General features: G+C 38.8%; 1 protein-coding gene across 3 annotated transcripts in view; it reads right to left on the reverse strand.

The window, feature by feature from the left end:
• Positions 1–18,144, reverse strand: part of LOC140212098 (heterogeneous nuclear ribonucleoprotein D-like) — a 35,857-nt gene continuing 17,713 nt past the window's right edge. The window contains exons 3-9 of one of the 3 annotated variants that reach the window (XR_011889645.1): positions 11,764–11,922; positions 10,691–10,822; positions 10,325–10,418; positions 8,961–9,128; positions 2,404–2,509; positions 994–1,079; positions 1–371 (exon numbers count right to left, since the gene is read on the reverse strand). Coding sequence is in view for 2 of the 3 variants with exons in the window: in XM_072282622.1 (XP_072138723.1) it covers positions 2,439–2,509; positions 8,961–9,128; positions 10,325–10,418; positions 10,691–10,822; positions 11,764–11,922 (624 nt within the window). In the remaining variant the exon portion in view is untranslated. The remainder of the gene's footprint in view (positions 372–993; positions 1,080–2,403; positions 2,510–8,960; positions 9,129–10,324; positions 10,419–10,690; positions 10,823–11,763; positions 11,923–18,144) is intronic. The other 2 variants (XM_072282622.1, XM_072282623.1) reach the window with 2 other exon arrangements.

Below are 18,144 nucleotides of genomic sequence, written 5' to 3' on the forward strand. Positions count from 1 at the left end.
AACATGTACAAACGTTTTTATTTAATCACGCAGGAGGAGTTACAAATGGAAATATTTCACAGAGCTCATACAACAAAAAAAAACACATTTTCCCCTTACATCTGCCACACTGATCCACGACGTGCTCACCAGCAGTAAGACTAAATGGTGATACATTATATTAGTTTAAAAACTTTACACAACTTTTGTCCCCTTTACAAAAAAAAGTCACAGTCAAGTATTACTTGCATTAAAAAAGAAAAATTACAAAGGAAAAGTAATGTGTCCAAATTCAACACTGCCCATAATGCAAAAAAAATCTGTGACCGATTTCTTCTCTTAAAGGATTTCAAAAGATGTCTATTCCCTCTTGTTATAAGAGTTGTCGCTGCCTGAAAAACAGAAGGGACAACCATGGGGTTAAGCCTTTACCTCAGCTTTATAAAAGCAGATACTAACCATGTGAAGTACTGGGCTGGCCGAGACATGTTTACTGTTTTACCAATATTTAAGTAGCGGAAAGAATTAGTTTGATGAGCAAAACTATATTTTGTTTGATTGGTAGTTATCTTCAAAGGAATTACCCAAGTCTTCCATGCTCTCGGGCCCAGCCTTCAGTTGTTAAGCCAACTGCATTTACAATATATTAATATAATCACACTGCAGATGCTGTAAAAATATACAAATCCATTAACATTACATTCATCAGTCACGCATCACTACTGAGCTATAGAAAGAAAAAAGCAAGCATTATTTAGCGATTGATAGTACATTACCAAATTACACACTACTAAAAGAAAGCACAACTTGTAAGAACGGCTTTATCCATTGAAGAAACAGGAGGTCATGGCTATATTACCACTTAACTTGAGCCTGTAAAGAAAATATGACTACATAATTTTATCTAAAAAAAGGAAAAACAATGTCTGCGTGAATGAAAGTGTATAATTAGAGTTTTTTTTTTAAACTGTCTTTAATCTTTATGGTGAGACAGAAGGTTGGAAGAGACCATACCACAGGGCATCTCGAATTCTGTCCACAATGTGCAGGCTTGTACGAATCGTGTGGTCATGGTGACATGGCCTGCAATGAAGTTCCCACTGGCAGGTACAAACATAACGGTACAAGTCAGAATTAGACTGGTAGAATTCTTATCAGGTTGTTGCTCTGATGTTCTTAAAACCCATTATGGTACATTACCTGAGATCTTTTACTCATTAAGTGTTCAAATATCTCTAGGTTATCCTTACACAATTTACTGCTGAAAATATTTATGCAAAAATTCAAAAAGAGCTAAATGGGAGTAAGAGTAAAAAGTTATACCCATATTTAATGTTTAGAATAATATACTATATATCTGCAGCATAAAGATAAACAATTAATAGATTTACATTATATTAAGCACAGAAATTAAAGAGCTAGTTCAATCTGGAGACAAAGTCAAGGTTGATACTACATGCAAAAATAGATAACTCACAATGTGATAACCACTGCCCATTTCACAAGTCTTGCAGTTTAACTTTTAGCTTGTCCAGTGAAATGTTTTTCTAAAAAAAACTTACATTATTTCAATTAAATATCATTTGGGCTCTACTGATTCCAAACAGTTCTGTATGGAGCAGTATACAAAGCCAAATTAGGTCAGAGATGACCATAAAGAGGCAATGAATTGGAAAATGGTATAATGTCCTTTCCTTCCCTAACCAACTCTCACTGCTGAGCAGAATTCACTACCCGAGTAAAATTTATAAATTTCACTTAGGCCCACAGACTGTCTGTGAAAAAGAATCATGAAACATTTTAATAGTATTTTAAAATCTGCTACAATTCACTAAGGTGGATTTCTGTTTTTGCAAACCAGTGGTTAATTTCACATGATCTTTAATAAAAAAAACTTTAAATCTCTCAGAAAAGATCATTCTTAGCATTCCACTAAATAGATCAGAGGCATTTATGGCACAGAAGGAAGCCACAGGACTTCTGTCTGTGCAGAATGAAGAATTCTTCAACCTATGTTCACACCACCTTTTCAGGGAGAGAGCTTATAACTAAAGCTACCATCTTCTCACAACCAATACATCTGACAACTTGGAATCTGTGTGCTTTCTTTATTGATCTTGGATAGCAATCATGCTCATTTTACATGGCTTCATGAAGGATACAGTAGTTTTAAAGGCTCTAAAGTGGACGATGGTAATGTAAAACTTGAGGCAAATGATAGCCAATAAAAATTTATATTACAGATACTATTATGCATGCTTAGATCAGTAAAAAGTGAAGGTCTCAGATGAACTAATCTTTTTTAAAAAATTATTTTAGGGCATCTGCTACAGGGTTAAAACAAGGCAACTTCATGAAAATTGAACCAGCTTTTTAATTCTAAATGTGCAAACTGGCCTCAAAAACCCAAGAAACACAGCTTACCTTGTTCCTGGAGAGCTTCGGAACAGCCAAGTCATCTAATAAGGCCTATACTGAGTTTGGCCACTTCCTCCTCTCCTCGGAGCTTTACCATAGGTGCCTGGTTGACCTGAAAATAAAATTAGTTGAAGAAAAGGATTTGTCAACTCTCATGCCGTTGACCACCTTTTGAACTAAACTGCTGTTCAGCCAAAACTTTTGCCGGAGTGTCAGTTTGGCTCAGATGGTGGCAACCTCATTTCTGTTAAGGAACCAGTGAGTTCCAAGCTCCTACTCGGAATGCAAAGAGAACCCAGGTCTTGGCCTAGAGCGTTGACTATTTACTCTTTTCCAAAGATGCTGCCTGGCCTGCTAAGTTCCTCCAGCATTTTGTGTGTATTGCTTTGAATTTCCAGTATCTGCTGATTTTCTTATAGTTGGAATGCAAAATCCAGGATTTCCATCACAGCACTGAGTAATGCAATGAGGTAATATACTAGCAGGAAAGATACTGGCATGAATATAAAATTGGCTGACTGCAGAAGGTAAAAAGTGGGAATAAAGGGAGCCTTCTCTGTTTGGCTGCTGGTGACTAGTGGTGGTTCTTTCCACTTTATATGTCAATTATTTGGTTGACAGAATAGATGGCTTTCTAGCCAAGTCTGCAGATAACACGAAGATAGGTGGAGGGCCAGGTAGTGGTGAGGAAGCAGAGTCTGCAGAAGGACTTAGATGAGGAGAATGGGCAAAGAAGAGGCAGATGCAACATTGAATAGGGAAGTATGTAATCATGCACATTGTTAGAAGGAATAAAGGGATAGACTATTTCCTAAACAGGGGGCAGATTCAGAAATTAGATGTGCAAAAGGACTCGGGAGTTCTCTTGCAGGATTCCCTAGATTAAATTGCAGGTTGAGTCAGTGGCAAGGGAGGCAAATGCAACGTCAGCATTAATTTTGAGAAGACTAGAATATACAGTGTCTTGAAAAAATATTTAGCTACCACAACTATTTTCACATTTTACTGTCTCATTTTCGAAATTTAAAATATACTGAGGTAAGATTTCTGAGCAAATCTACAAAACATTGTGCATGTCAAATCAAAAGAAAAATTCCAAAATCTGTCAACAATTTACTAAAAAACAAAAACTGAGGCTGAATAAGTACTCATCTCCTTTGTAATTATTACACTAACTTTCCTCAGTGCAATACTGTATATTACCTTACAAACTCACCCAACTTGTAGATGTAGAAAATTGAAGGATCACCTGAATAAATACCCCTCTCCCTGTCAGACCAACCCAAAATGACAACTAAAGAGCATTCAAGACAAGTCAGGGAAATGATAACAGAGAAGCACAAATCTGGGGAAGGGTACAAAACCATCCTAAAGGCACTGAATATGCCTCAGAGTTCAGTGTAGTCCATTGAGAAAAAGTGGAAAAAATATGAAACCACAGTCACATTGTCTAGGTCAGGCCGCCAGAGAATAATGGCACTTGTAAGAGGAATTACTGTGATTTCAACAGCCACTCCGAGTGAGCTGCACAAGTCAGTGGCTGCAATTGGAGATGAAGCTCATGGTTCCACAATCTCCAAGGCCCTGCACAAAAACTGTTTTTATGTAAGAGCAGCAAGGAAGAAGTCCTGACTATAAAAAAATGTATATCCTTGCAAATTGTCACTTAGAAGAAACTGTAAAGATGTGGAAGAAGGTCTTATGTTTGGGTGAGAGTAAAGTGGAACTTGTTGGCCTCAAAACTAAGTGGTACATGTGGCGTAAATCTAAAATTGTGCATCAGCCAGGTAACACCATCCTTACTATAAAGTATCGTGGTGGTAACATCATGCTACGGGGATGCTTTTCACCAGCAGGAAGTGGAAACCTGGTCAGGACTGATGGGAAGATCAATGTTGCTAAATACAGAGAGATCCTGGATTAAAAACCTGCTAGCCTCTGCCAGAAAGCTTAAACTAGGGTGGAAGTTCATCTTTCAGCAGGAGAATGATACAAAGCACCCTACCAGAGCAACCGTGGAATAGCTTCAAATAAAGAAAACTTTTGGCCTTAAGTGGTCCAGTCAGAGTCCTAACCTCAACTTGATCAAACATCTCTGGGCAAGACCTCAACATTGCTGTCCACCGCCAATCCCCAACTATCCTGGCACAGCTTGAGCAATTTTGCAAGGAGGAATGGGTAAATCTTGCTCCATCACATTGTGCAAAAGTTAGTAGAGTCTTATCCAAAAGGACTACCGGCTGTAAAAGCTGTGAGAGGTGGTTCAGCAAGTCCTGAGCAAAGGAGGATAAATACCATTGAACTGCTGACATTCCAATTTGAGTTTTTAGTTTTTCATGCTTTATATTTTTCCCTGTCTTTTGAGCCCAGTGAAAGAAAGGAGCACATGATTCACAAATAAAAATTCTCAATTAAACTGATCAAAATCCCTGGCTGTAATAATCATTTATGTGAACAAAGAGTTGGGATGAATACTTTTTCCAAGGCACTGTAACAGCAACAATGTAATGCTGAAGCTTTATAACGTATTGGTTAGACTGCATTTGGAGTATCGTAAGCAGTTTTAGGCCCCTTATCTAACAAAATTGGAGATACACAAGAACGATTCTGGGAATGAAAGGGTTAACTTAGAAGAGTTTGATGGTTCTTGGCCTGTACTCACTGGAGTTTAGAAAAATAGGTGAGGGGAGAAGAGGGCATTTCATTGAAACTCATCTAATATTGAAAGGCATGGATAGTGGGTGTGGAGGGAAGATTTCCAATGATGGTGGATTCTAAGACCAGAGGGCACAGTCTCAGAATAGAGGAGTGCCTCTATAGAATAGTGATGAGGAATTTCTTTAGCTACAGGGTGGTGAATCTGTGGAATTCACTGCCACAGACAGCTGCAGAGACCAAGTAATAGGGTATATTTAAAAGAGCAAATGACAGGTTCTTGATTACCAAGGGCACCAAAGGTCATGAGGAGAAGGTAGGAGAATGGAGTTGAAAGGGATAATAGCTCAGCCATGATGGAATGACAGAGCAGACTTAATGGACTGAATGGTCTAATACTGCTCCTAATCTTATGGTATGTTAAACAGAGGGGTTGTATAATCGAAAAGGAATCTCTTGTACTATTCCAAGAAACAGGAAGCTAATATACACTCAACTGCACACAAACAAATCACAGCCATTTTTATTGCTGTTGATGGCATGCTATGTGTAAAGTGGTTGACAACTTGCCTATACAATGGAAAAGTTGGCTGCCTTTTGGACAGAGAAATTACATTACATAACATTCTTTGAAATCTTTTTTATTGACACACACAATTTGCAACTTTCCAAACAACTAGACAGGTTTTGAAAAGGGCAGAGTTGTATTCAACTTTTATTCCTTTTTTCATATACAGTACCAGGTTTTTATTGTGTCGTAAGTTCCATTTACACTTAACAGACTGGAGATACCAGTCTTTCCTGATCACACAGAATGATAGACCAAACTCAAATTCCCCTCAGATTAAATTTGCATACATTCTATCCAGTATCAGCGCAACCTGAAAGTTTATTTCAAATATAAGTACTTAATCTACTACCACTTTAATCAACAAAATAGTGCTGACCTCAGGCACTTCCACTTAAACCAAATTTCACTTCAAGATATTCTTCCAACCAATATCCTCTGGCCTTTGCTGTTTTCAGAAGGTGCAAAGATACCACTGGATATGTTAATTCCAATGTACTGCTCTGCCAGAGCATCACAAGCCACCTTCTTAAGGTAAAGGTTTATTCTATTTAAATAAACCTGCCTAAAACAGGCAGATATCATCCGGTCAACAATGAAGGGGATTCTACTGTAATCTGAAGATAGCATACTCTTCTTGTGGGAACATAACTAAGGCCATTGCAGCATTTCACTACACAGATATTCTGGGATTCTACCATCTCAAAAAATTACTTTGTGGTATGAAAAGGCACTGTTGCAAAATAGGGAAGACCATTGCTAGAATACTACAGATTTTCAAAGACACAGGATGCTAACAAAGAAATACATACTGGGGCCTAAAAGGGTATAGAAGAGAGGGCATTAAGCTCCCTTGTTACTTATCAATTCCACAGGAATCAATACTCACTACCTTAATGAAGTTACTGTTCTAATGTGAGCTGAGACTCAGCATGCTAACATAATTTACAGGGAGAAGGCAGAGAATGGGGTTGACAGCAATAATAAATCAGCCATGATTGAATGCTGGAGTAGACACAATGGGCCAAATGGCCTAATTCTGCTCCCATGCCTTATGATCTAATGAATGGACCAAAACCCAATCTTCTCAACTACCGACAAGTAAATGTCCATAAAAGGATCCAATAAATAGTGAGCCTAAGTGAAAATCCTGCATCATAACTTTTCTCTGACCAAGGAAATGTTTCAACCAATCTAACTTGAACACACCAGCAATGGCTTATTGGGTCAATTGTGCACCTCAGAATTCAAGTTGTAGTTCAAGCCTAAGGACTTGAGCACAAAAATTTAGGATGACACTCCAATGCAGTAAGTATATTATCCTGTCAGAGGCACCGTCTCTGACATCAAATATTAAAGATTAAATAAAAAGATTCTTTATTTGATACATGTACATCAAAACATGCAATGAAATATATCGTTTGCATCAATGGCCAAAACAGCACAAAGATGTGCTAGGGCAGCCTTCAAGTGTCAACATCGTATGCCCACAACTTACTAACTCTAAGCTGTAAATCTATGGAATGTGGGAGGAAACTAGAGAATGTCCTTACAGACAGTGGCGAGAATTGAAACCACAATATTCCAAGCACTGACTCTGCAAAATGTTATGCTCACTACTAGGCGTGGAGAGCTGGGAAAGAGCCAGGGGCCCAATTGCAGCTGTAACACCCTGGATAAGATTTTTACTGCTATGCTGCAGATGTTTCATTGTAGCAGTTCTGTAAGAGCAGTCTGTTTTGCTTTTAGCATGTTTGGGTTTGAGCTAATGAAGGGCTACGTTGCTCAACTGAGAAATGTCATGTCAGCCAATTAGGATGATAGAATTGGGGGAAGGTTCTAGAGAACGTTGGGCAGAGAAGTTTTTGTGACGGGACACTGGTGTGGGTTAAGGTTTTTTTGGGTGGGAGCTGGGAAAAGACAGCACGGAAGTTGGCTGAGGATTCCGTCCCTGTTGCACAAGGATCATTCTGCACATGAATGGCTTCAAGGAGGAAGGACCAATACACCGGTGGGGAAGTCTGTTTGTTTGAGTTGGATTTTGAGTGAGATTCGGAAGGTGGTGTGAGCTTTCATGCAAGCCATGGGTCCAGCTTGCAAGTTACAGACAATTAAGATGAGTTTTGACTTGTGTGCACATTTGGACTGGGTTAACTAATGGACTCCTTATTTTTTTTTCTTTTCTTTTTCCTACTAACTGTTCAATAATACTGAGATTTGTAAATATACTTTCTTTATAATCATATGCAGTGTACAATCAGTTATTTCTTGCTGACAACTAATTGCACGGGGGCAGTATTTGCACAGATTGGGGTTTGGTTGGTTGAGACATCCCAACTTCCCGGTTTTGGTGGGACTGAAATCATACTGACCCTAGATAAACGGAATTTGACAAAGGTAGTTTTCTCACAGTTGAGTCTAGTGGCTGTTAATGAGGGGCTAACGAGGGGCATCTCTAGAGAAGCTCACTAAAAAGGGGTTTCATTGCCAATACTTAATATTCCTCAACAAACATATTAAATAGATGATAAAGTTATTAAACATATTGCTGTTTTTGAAGTACTGCTGTACACAAATTGGTAGATATTTACACTTTGGCAGAAATTTACTGAGTTAACCATCGCAGTAGTGCAGTAAAGGTGATGCCATTACAGTTCGGGGCATCGGAGTTTGAAATTCAAACCCAGTGTCCTCTGTAAGGAGCTTGTATGTCCTCCCCGTGGATGCGTGGGTTTCCACCGAGTGCTCCAGTTTCCTCCCATTGTCCAAAGACGCACCAGTTTGCAGGTTAATTGTTCATTGCTAATCGTCCTGTAATTAGGCTAGGGTTAACTCGCTGGGTTGCTGGGTGGTGCAGCTCAAAGGACAGCTAAGTGCTATTCCATGCTGTATCGAATAAAATAAAATTTTACAACAGTATCTTACTGAAATGAGCATTTCATTGCTTGCAGATTGTTTAGGGTGTGATGTGGTTATGAAAACTCAGTTATTTAAATTTTTATTTTACACCTACCACCACCCAAATGCAGATCATCTAATGCCAGAGTTTGAAAATCCAATTGCCTCCCTAGTAAGCCATTAGCCAGGCAACAATGTCTGGGGTAAAACTACATACTTTCTAGGTTTCTCCACACCATGTAAAGACTATAGGTAGATGTGTGACTCACTATTAAAGAGAGACAAAGCAAGTCTCTCTCCATTTTGCAATGCTTTTTGAAAATCTTTCTCCAAAACAGATTAACCAAGATCAGCAACTCAGCAGACTAACAGAATGAGGGGCTACTTACTGGATTTTGTCTAGTAAACTATTGAGAATTGACTCCTGGTCTCTGAAACTTACTGTTATAATCACCATATCCCTGTCCATAACCATAATAGCCATAGTTGTATGCTGGGTAGTCATAGCCACTATATCCACCATAATTCTGGTTATAGCCATAGTTATAATTTCCATAACTTGGGTTCCAATAGTTACTGTTGTAGCTTTGGCCCCAGGTCTGACTTTGTCCTAGAAAGGGAAAACAAAAATTATTAGCATTCAAAGTGGACTCAAATTGTCAATTGCAGCACCATCCATTTTATTCAATCCTTACTACAGCAATCCGTTTACCCCATGCTCAACTACAGTTGTGACTAAGGTGGACGAATAACAAAAAGTTACGAAAGCAAATTATGAAAGCACAAGAGTTATAGATCTGTTCACTTCAACAGATAAATGACCCATCCTGCAAATGTTCATGGAATTCTGTTTAAAACTTAAGATGGCACAGGCAATCATATTTCCCCATTAACAGCATGTAGGATCAATCTGAAGACACGAATTGTACTCTAAATGCAAGCCTCATCTTTATGTAAACATTTCATCAGCGGCTCTTTTAGCCAAGTGATCTTTTGGTGGGGGGGGGGGATGCATTAACTGCAAAGGTGGTAGCCATGCCCACCAGTATCGCTAATTGAGATAAATAAATTTGTATTTCATGACCCAATGATACCTTGTTTTGTGTTGGAGGTGTGCTCACAGGCACAAGAGCAGTGATGGAATCAGCATCAAGTTATTATAGCATTACATTGAAAATGATGTGTTATTGACAGCATGCCTTCCTCTCACTTTGGTGCATCAAGCACCTGCCACAAACTATCACTCTTCCTATCATTGTGTACTGCTCTACTGGGAACCTGGTGCTTTCGGTGGGCACTCCAGCAAAAATGAATTGGCCACACATCAGCATGGAGAGGTTGTTATTCCCCTTCCTATCATTACCTACTACTCTGCCGGGTACCTGGTGCTTTCTATTGGTGCAGCCACAGATATGAAATGCCCAGGGTTCAGTGTGTAGAGGCTGGTGTTGAGCAAATAGCACAACTGCTCACTGACAACTCAAAACTCTTCACAGGGCTAAGGGCTGCACTCAAGCCAGTACAGCAAATCTAGCCTTAATCCATGCATTGACAGAATGTTTAGATTTTATAGGCTCTTAAAAGTATATATTTCATACTTGTTAGATGTGACAGAAGTTGCTGTCATTCCAACCATCAATTCCCCACCCCCACCAAGGTTTGGCTGCACAGCTCTCCCAGGCCATGGTAAAAAGCTCAATGGCCAGCAGACATTACAAAATTTGCCTAGGCTGGCGAGAGTTATACAGGTATGGAATAAATGCAATGATCGTTTCCTGCTAGATCACTACCCTCCATACATTATACCTCCACTACCTCGTCCTCTTCCAGTGAATCCACCTCTGCCTCCCCACTGTTGTTGCTGGTAGACTTCCTTTGGCTGGGCCAATTTGATTTCAACCTTTTAAAAAAAAAACATAACAGCAATTGAATGTTTGAATATTGTCTAGAAATAACATTATATGAAAGCTTATTTCAATTATGAATGGGATATACAGTATAAAAAATAATTGAGATTTTCATTTATCCTTGATTGACAAAGTATTAATATGGCATATGCATAACCAGCATTTATTACCTAATGCAGGCAAGTGGGAATAGTGTAGGCCAAAGGGCACACTTCTATGCTGTACGATGACTAATTACCAATAATATAAAAAAAATTTACCATACCTTGCTTGTTCCAACATCATGAAACTTTTTCTCCATAATTGTCTTCACTGGGTTGTCCTCTTTGAATGTAATAAAGCAGAATCCTCTCCTTTTGTTGGTCTTTGTGTCCATGGGAAGTTCAATGGATTCAATCTAAGGAATAAGATCATTATTTTTTCTAAATTCCTCAGGGAAAGCAACTTTATTGTTCCCTTAGTGATTTAGTTCTAGATTCCTTCACATCAATGACAATATTGGTCCAAAACAAACTTTCAGACATACTTTCCTTCTGCCTTTTGAAATTATTTTCAAATCCCTCAACCAATTTTTTAAATCCACAATATATTTTCTTCCCCCTTTTCTGCACCCCTCCAATCATTTACAAGCCATCATCTTAACAACACCCCCACCGCTCCTAACTAGCTCTCCCTGCCCATTATGACACTTCATCCAGTTCCACCAACCTGTCTAATTCCTCCTCACTTCTAGATACTGGTCATTTCCTCTGAATATTTCAGCCTGAAATATCGACCATCCTCTTGCATATACTGCTTGGCCCACTGAGGTATTCCAGCGGTTTGTTCCTTTTTTTTATGCATAACATTGATTTCAATGAGTAGAACAATCACCTGACTTACTTCACTCATAATAAGCTGGAAAATAAAAGAACCTGGCTCTACATTCACGTGGGAACAGGGTATTTTAACCCAAAATGAGTGTCTATCCACAGTATTATAACTTACTACCTATGTGCATATAAACTCCTATCTATAACCAAATTCAGCTGGCAGACTATGCCCCACCTCCTATGCTCATGACAACAATGAAAGCAGTTTTCAACAAAAATCAAGATTCAAACAGTATTTTGCAAAGAAACATGCACATTATCAGATAATCACCAAAGCCCCAGTAACAGCAAAGAACTGGCAAAAGTGATTAGCTGGAAAAAGGTTAATGTAGAAATACCATCAATAATATCTTCTTGGACGCAAATTATGTAGACACAGGTTTCCAATCCAGGTTAATTTGTGAACCCTGATACATTCATGGTAAAAAGAGATTTATGTACCTCTGAGTACAAACAAGGATCTTACCTCTCCAAAAGTTCCAAAGTATTCTCTCACTTTTTCTTCTGGACAGTCAGGATCCAACCCACCCACAAAGATTTTCTTGATCTGCTCCTTGCCTTTCATAGCTTGTGCTCTCTTGGGATCAATAACTCTTCCATCAAGTTTGTGTTCTTTATCTAATACCTGAATGTTAAAACAAAAGATTGATCTATAATGCTTCTGTTAAATTAGTGTTGTTGTATAAGTTTATTTAAACCAGCAAATGAAATTAATTTACATGTATATTCTTTAAGTTCTGAAATCCCTGGAAAAAGTTATTATAAAGGAAATTCTTTCTATAAGATTAACTTTGTCACATGTACATTGAAACAGTGAATTGCATAATTTACAATCAGTGCAGATTGTGCAAGTATTGCCACACTTCCAGCACCAACATGGCATGTCCACAACTCATTCAACGCTAACCCTATGCCATTGGAATGAGAGGGGAAATCAGAGCACCCTGAGGAAACCCATGCAACCATGGGAAAAACATACAAACTCCTTACAGACAATGGAGGGAATTGAGCCCAATCTTATAGCTGGTGCTGTAAAGCACTGCACTAACCACTACAACGAATACTGTGAATATTCAATAACCCTCATCTTCCCTCCTTAAATCACGTACTCTGTCCTGCATGCAACCTTTTATAATAAACAAAACCAATGCTCAACTTATGGACACCCCATATATACAAGCAAGCTTTTAGGAGACCACCAGGATGAATTTTCCAGTTCCAAGTTATCTGCTGCCAGGAATGGGACATTTCTGCATGCTTTCTCTAACACCACACCCCCGCACCCCATGAGCAAACTTATTCGCCTCACTCAATGAATCAGCGAGGCCACTGGTAGCTGTTCTTCCTCTGCCTTAGCATTCTCCCACCACAGCTGGTTCTGCGACCCTTTCATGCACAGTTTCCTATTAGAAACAGTTCAAGAACCCTGTGATATCCTGGAGACTGCCTATAGATACTTATTCCACTCTGAACTTTTTACTTTTATCAGAATCCTCTACAAACCCCATATCCCTCTTAAAAATTTATTAATCTTTATCTTCAAATATATTGAGTGACATAGCTCAGTCTTCCTGAATAAACTCCAAAGATTTTCACATCTTATAGGTAAAGATATTTCTTGTCTCCGTCCTATTCTGAGACTCCCAGATCTCCAAAGGAACCATCAACTCCACATCTACTTATGAAATATTGTAAGAATTTTGAATGTTTCAATCACAGCAGCTCCCATTCAGTTAAAACTTGAGTGTATAGGCCCCATCCACTTAATTATCCACATATAACAGACCAATTTTGTGGCTCACTGTTAAACTTTCCCTATGGCAAATATGTGCTTTCTAGCACAGAGGGTTGGAGCCGACAGATTTGCACGTAATATTCTCAATCTGGATGAGCCAGGAATTCAACTGAAGGAAAATATTTCTACTCTTGTATTTAACTTCTCTTGCAAGAAAGACCCACATGTCATTTGACTTCCTAATTTCTTGTACAACCCCTTTCAGTGATTCATGCAAAGGGACAACCAAATTCTGAACAAAACCTTTCAATCTTCCACTCACTAGCGTTTTTTTTCCAAGATACATACATCTAATAAAAATTCTTCCTTCTAGAGACCAATATCCCTTTTAAAATAATTGAAGGCACGTGATATTAACTTGGACTCTAATTTGTTCTTACATATATATTCACACAGCTGTCCAAACAGTGCCACAACCTAGCATACACATAATAAGCTGTCAATTTGCCATCCACTCCATTAGTTTTTGCATTAAAACAACTGAAATTCAGTCATGAATATTAATTTAGTACACAGCTATAAAGCTATTTAATTCTTCACAATCAATTTTGACCCCTTCGATTCTGAAGCTCTTGGTTGCTCAAGTATTCAAAGTACAGGGACAGCTACAGCATGCCAGTCAACTGACTGAGCAGACATGTCAAATTCATGCAAGTCTGGTTTCTGACATTGCCTAGGCTGCCATATTATTTGTGCATGGATGGCCATCACAAATGATTAAACCCATCTGTACAAGTAGTAAGCAATTAACCTTAAGAAATCCCATAAAATAACTGGCAATACTACCCAGAAATCTGTTTTAAAGCTAGCCTGATGTAAGCAACAACACTGCAGAACAAATAAATTAAATTTCCCCAGTGTTGAGGGGACAATCAGTATAAGCATTTTCACCACTGAACTGGTAGTTTCAGATTAACTTCTGATTTCCAAGGTAAACTTTATGAAAGGCTTGCTACTACACTAATTTGTCACTATTTAAAATTCTAGATCATTTTCAAATCTCACACACTGTTTCACACTTGAGCGGAAATATAAAACTCTAAACATGCCTTTTTTTTTAAAAAATGAAGATACAATTCATCTTGGTTTCGATATATTCAAGTGTCTCAGCTTTATGGCAGTTTGAGGATTTTATCCCCCTGCCTTTCTGGGCATTAAATATCAACAGCAACATGCCAGAGGACAACTCTAGATTTAAGAATAAGAAAAGTAATTCGTAATTCTTCACTGCCAGGCCTAAATGAGAGCATCTTCTCAGAACCACCAACTGTGAGGTATCAATTTATCACAACTTTCACATCCCAAAGGCTAGATACTTCAATACACTTATCAAGAACAGACTGATGTGTTTTGGTAACAGAAACTCATCCTGATGCAGGTTCCTGGCCCAAAATGTCAGCCATTTTTGCCACCAGAGATGCTGCTTGGCTCCTTGAATTCCTCCAACAGTTTGTTTCTTGCTCCAGATTCTAGCATCTCCAACCTTTATATCCATGTTTTCAGATATATGACTCTGTTATAATCTGTATTAATAACTGATGAAGGACTCACAGTCCCAGTACTAAATAATTACTGTTCATCAACTTGAAAACCACTTCCAGTTCTTTACATGTTACTACTTCCAGTTGTTAACCAAACCTCCAACAGTACTCAACTCCACAAGTCCTTATCTTGTGCAGATAACTAAAGGGGCACCCTATCATATGCAGGAAGTTACAATACTGGTATCATAAGTAATTAAGGCAAATGGAATTGATCTTCATTGGTCAATGGAATAAAAATGGAGGGAATAAAAAAGGAAACAATACTCTATCCAAATATATTCCTAAGTTCCCCTTCACACTTAGATCTTTGTTCCACTTAGATCTTCAAAAGAACTAATAGGTTAAACAAAACATCCTTTTCATAAAAACACTGCTTTGTTATCACTTAACAATGACTTCTAGACATTAGTTGATGCAATAATTACTTCTCGAATCTTGCTCTTCATAACTTGACTACCAACATGCACCATCATACTTGTGACAATACGAAATGCACTAGGACTATAGGCCAAAAAAGTCACAAAAAATGCAAGGAGAAAGTACATTTGCATGTAATTGGGTTTTTAGTGCAAACAAAATAGCTTCCAACATGATCTGCCAAGGTGAACTTGAAAAAGGCCATACACTACATTAACTATATGGGGAAAAACATTTCATCAACTCTGTTGAGAAGTCATCTTATTTACATCATAGTTAATGGAATTCAGAAAGTAGGCTAAGTGCAGCCAAGCATTTGCTTAAAATTTTTATTTGACATCTTTATACATAAAACAACTGCCTTCTCTGTGTACAGCGAGTTACAAGATCCAAGCCAAGTTTCAAAGCTCAACTGAACCATAGCCTGAAGCAAACAGCACTCATGGAGATTCTCACCATGGGACTTGCAAACAAGCTCCCTTGCTGCATTCAAAGGCAGATGTATCTCATAATCAGTCACCAGAAGCAGTGCTTTATAAAACCCCTCATCCTTTTTAACTTCAAAAGTATTAGATAAGCGTGGCTGTGAACTGGATGCTCCATAACACATACAAGATTTGCTTTAAAAAATGTGCAGCAATTAGCTCCTGAAATGTGAGGATATGCTTGGGGGTAAAAATCTGCCTCTTTAGTATAAACTTCTTTCACTGTGTTCAACTGATTCCCCCTTCCACCACTTTCATGTTTTGCATCCTTCTACGGAAAATTAAGGACAATGAAAATAAGCTTAAATACAGGTTACCGCAGTTAACCAGTAAGTCAAAATGTTGATGGTAGAAGGAATAAAGTGCAGTACACAAATACCATACATTGCTATTGAGTTTCTTCAAGTCAAAACTGCATTGCAATAGTTCCCACCATTCACCTTCACAATAAAACTTTGGCAAATAAAAGTAATATCAGCTTTCAAGACCTCAAGCGGACCACAACCTTGTCATGGTCTGGAAGTTTACATGCCTCAATGACCCAGAGAGCTATGTTGGCTGGAGTCAGGGCTTTATGCTTTGGCTCTTGGCAGGGTCAACCATGCCAAACAGGTCAAAAGGTTGAAGCCAAAATAAGTGGCCCACTGGTCCTCCAGGTTCAGGGGCTCAGCTCAGGGCTAACAACCCTGACTGATAAAATAAAACTGTTATGGAAAAGGCAATGAAGAATCCTTCTACATCTGAGTGCGACTGTACTCCCGAGTCTCGACCAGGTCCTTGCATGACTGTCAGTGAAAAACTGAGGAAGTTACTAACACAATGAGGAAGCCCTGAACTCCGTCTGAGATGGAGGACCTTCATTGCTGCCCTAAACACCAGCAATGTAATGGGCCGTAAGTAATCAAGTTTTCAAGAACAAGTAACATTTACAGCTCTCAACAAATATTTCCAGCTTTCCACCTTTTTAAAAACATTCTTCTTTTTCCTCTACTGGACCGCTTGCTTGGGTGAAGAGCTCACTTCTCCAAGCTTCTTTCATTATGCTCCAAACACAATGGTAATGTTTGCGGCAGTAACACCATGATAAAATGGCATGCTTTTCAAGCTCCAATTTATAACCAAATATTATCTACATTACTGTAATGTCTAGGTATAATACTTTTGCACAGTACTGTAGTAATTTTATGTATTGTACTGTACTGCTGCTGGTAGAATATCATGATGTATGTGAACGACGCTAAACCTGATTCTGATTATGTGGGTCTCTATTGTTGACTGAGTGGGAAGGGGGCGGGAAGGGGGGGGGGGAATCATTGTTGGAAAAAGGGGAAAGGAGAGGGGATGGAGCGGGAAGCACCAGAGACTTTCTGTAATGGTCAATAAACCACGTTTAGAATCAAATGACCATGCCTGATGTCTTAAGGCTGGGTGTGCCTGCATCCACCCTCCACTCACCCCTAGCGTCCCTCCTCTGCTACCGCTCCCAACCACCCCCTCTGCACACCCCACTATCGCCACTCCCAATATCCTTTACTCCTGCCAGACTTACAAGCTCACTCTCTGTTCCACATTGTCAGATACAGTACTGTGCAAAGGTCTTAGGAACCCTAGCTATATAAATGTGCTTAAGACCCTTGCACTGTACTCTATATCAATGCGCAAGGGAGTGCAGTATCAACAAAGGTGCTTCCTCTCAAACCAACTTCAATGCTAGCATAGCTAAATCCTTCTCAACATTAGAACAATTCCCATTTATTCAACAAAAGCACATCATCTAGCAATGAACTCTGACTATGATGACACGATATACTGGCCTACAATGAATGCAGTGCAGGTCCATCAGAATGGAATCAGGATAAGGACACACTACAACAGAGGCTCCCCACTTTTATGCCATGGATCAATACCATTAAGGAAGGGGTCCATGGACTCAGGTTGGGAACCGCTGCAACACAAGGACAGACTGCATAAATATCTTTATTCTCTCAAGCTTCTTGGCCCAGATTCCAGCATCTACAACCTCTTGTGCCTCCAACTTCGTACTCAAGTCTTCTGATACTTGACTAAGTTCATCAGTTATTAATATAGATAGCTACTGTTTACCAACTAAGAAACACCAGATGAGGTGTTCAAAATGAAGGAATTCAAAATAATTTGTAGAGACTAGAAGTGAGCAAGTATAATTATGGATCAAAATGTGGCTTGTAAGGAATAAAAATCACAAAAAAGTTTGACATGCAAAAGTAAATATTTTCTTCAGATGGCAGATATCAAGTCCACCAACATTTTCAACAAAAAATATTGTTAATGCACTTTAAGCCATACCACAGCAATATAATACAACAATCTATAAAGTTCTAATGCTGTATATTGTCATGTTCTAATACACACTGGTAAAAGCTAATTTCACAGAAAGCTTCAACCCAATTTACAGATATATTACTTACACCCCATGCAATAACTGACATGCAAAAACTACTAGCCAGAGTCCTTGAAGCAAATAGCTCAATAAGTATACACTCAGTGGTCACTTTATCAGGTACAGGAGTGAAACTCATGGTGATCTTCTGCTGCTGTGGCCCATCCACTTGAAGGTTCGGTGTGTT

This window comes from Mobula birostris, chromosome 18 (genome assembly GCF_030028105.1).
Source record: "Mobula birostris isolate sMobBir1 chromosome 18, sMobBir1.hap1, whole genome shotgun sequence".
Lineage (NCBI taxonomy): Eukaryota > Metazoa > Chordata > Chondrichthyes > Myliobatiformes > Myliobatidae > Mobula > Mobula birostris.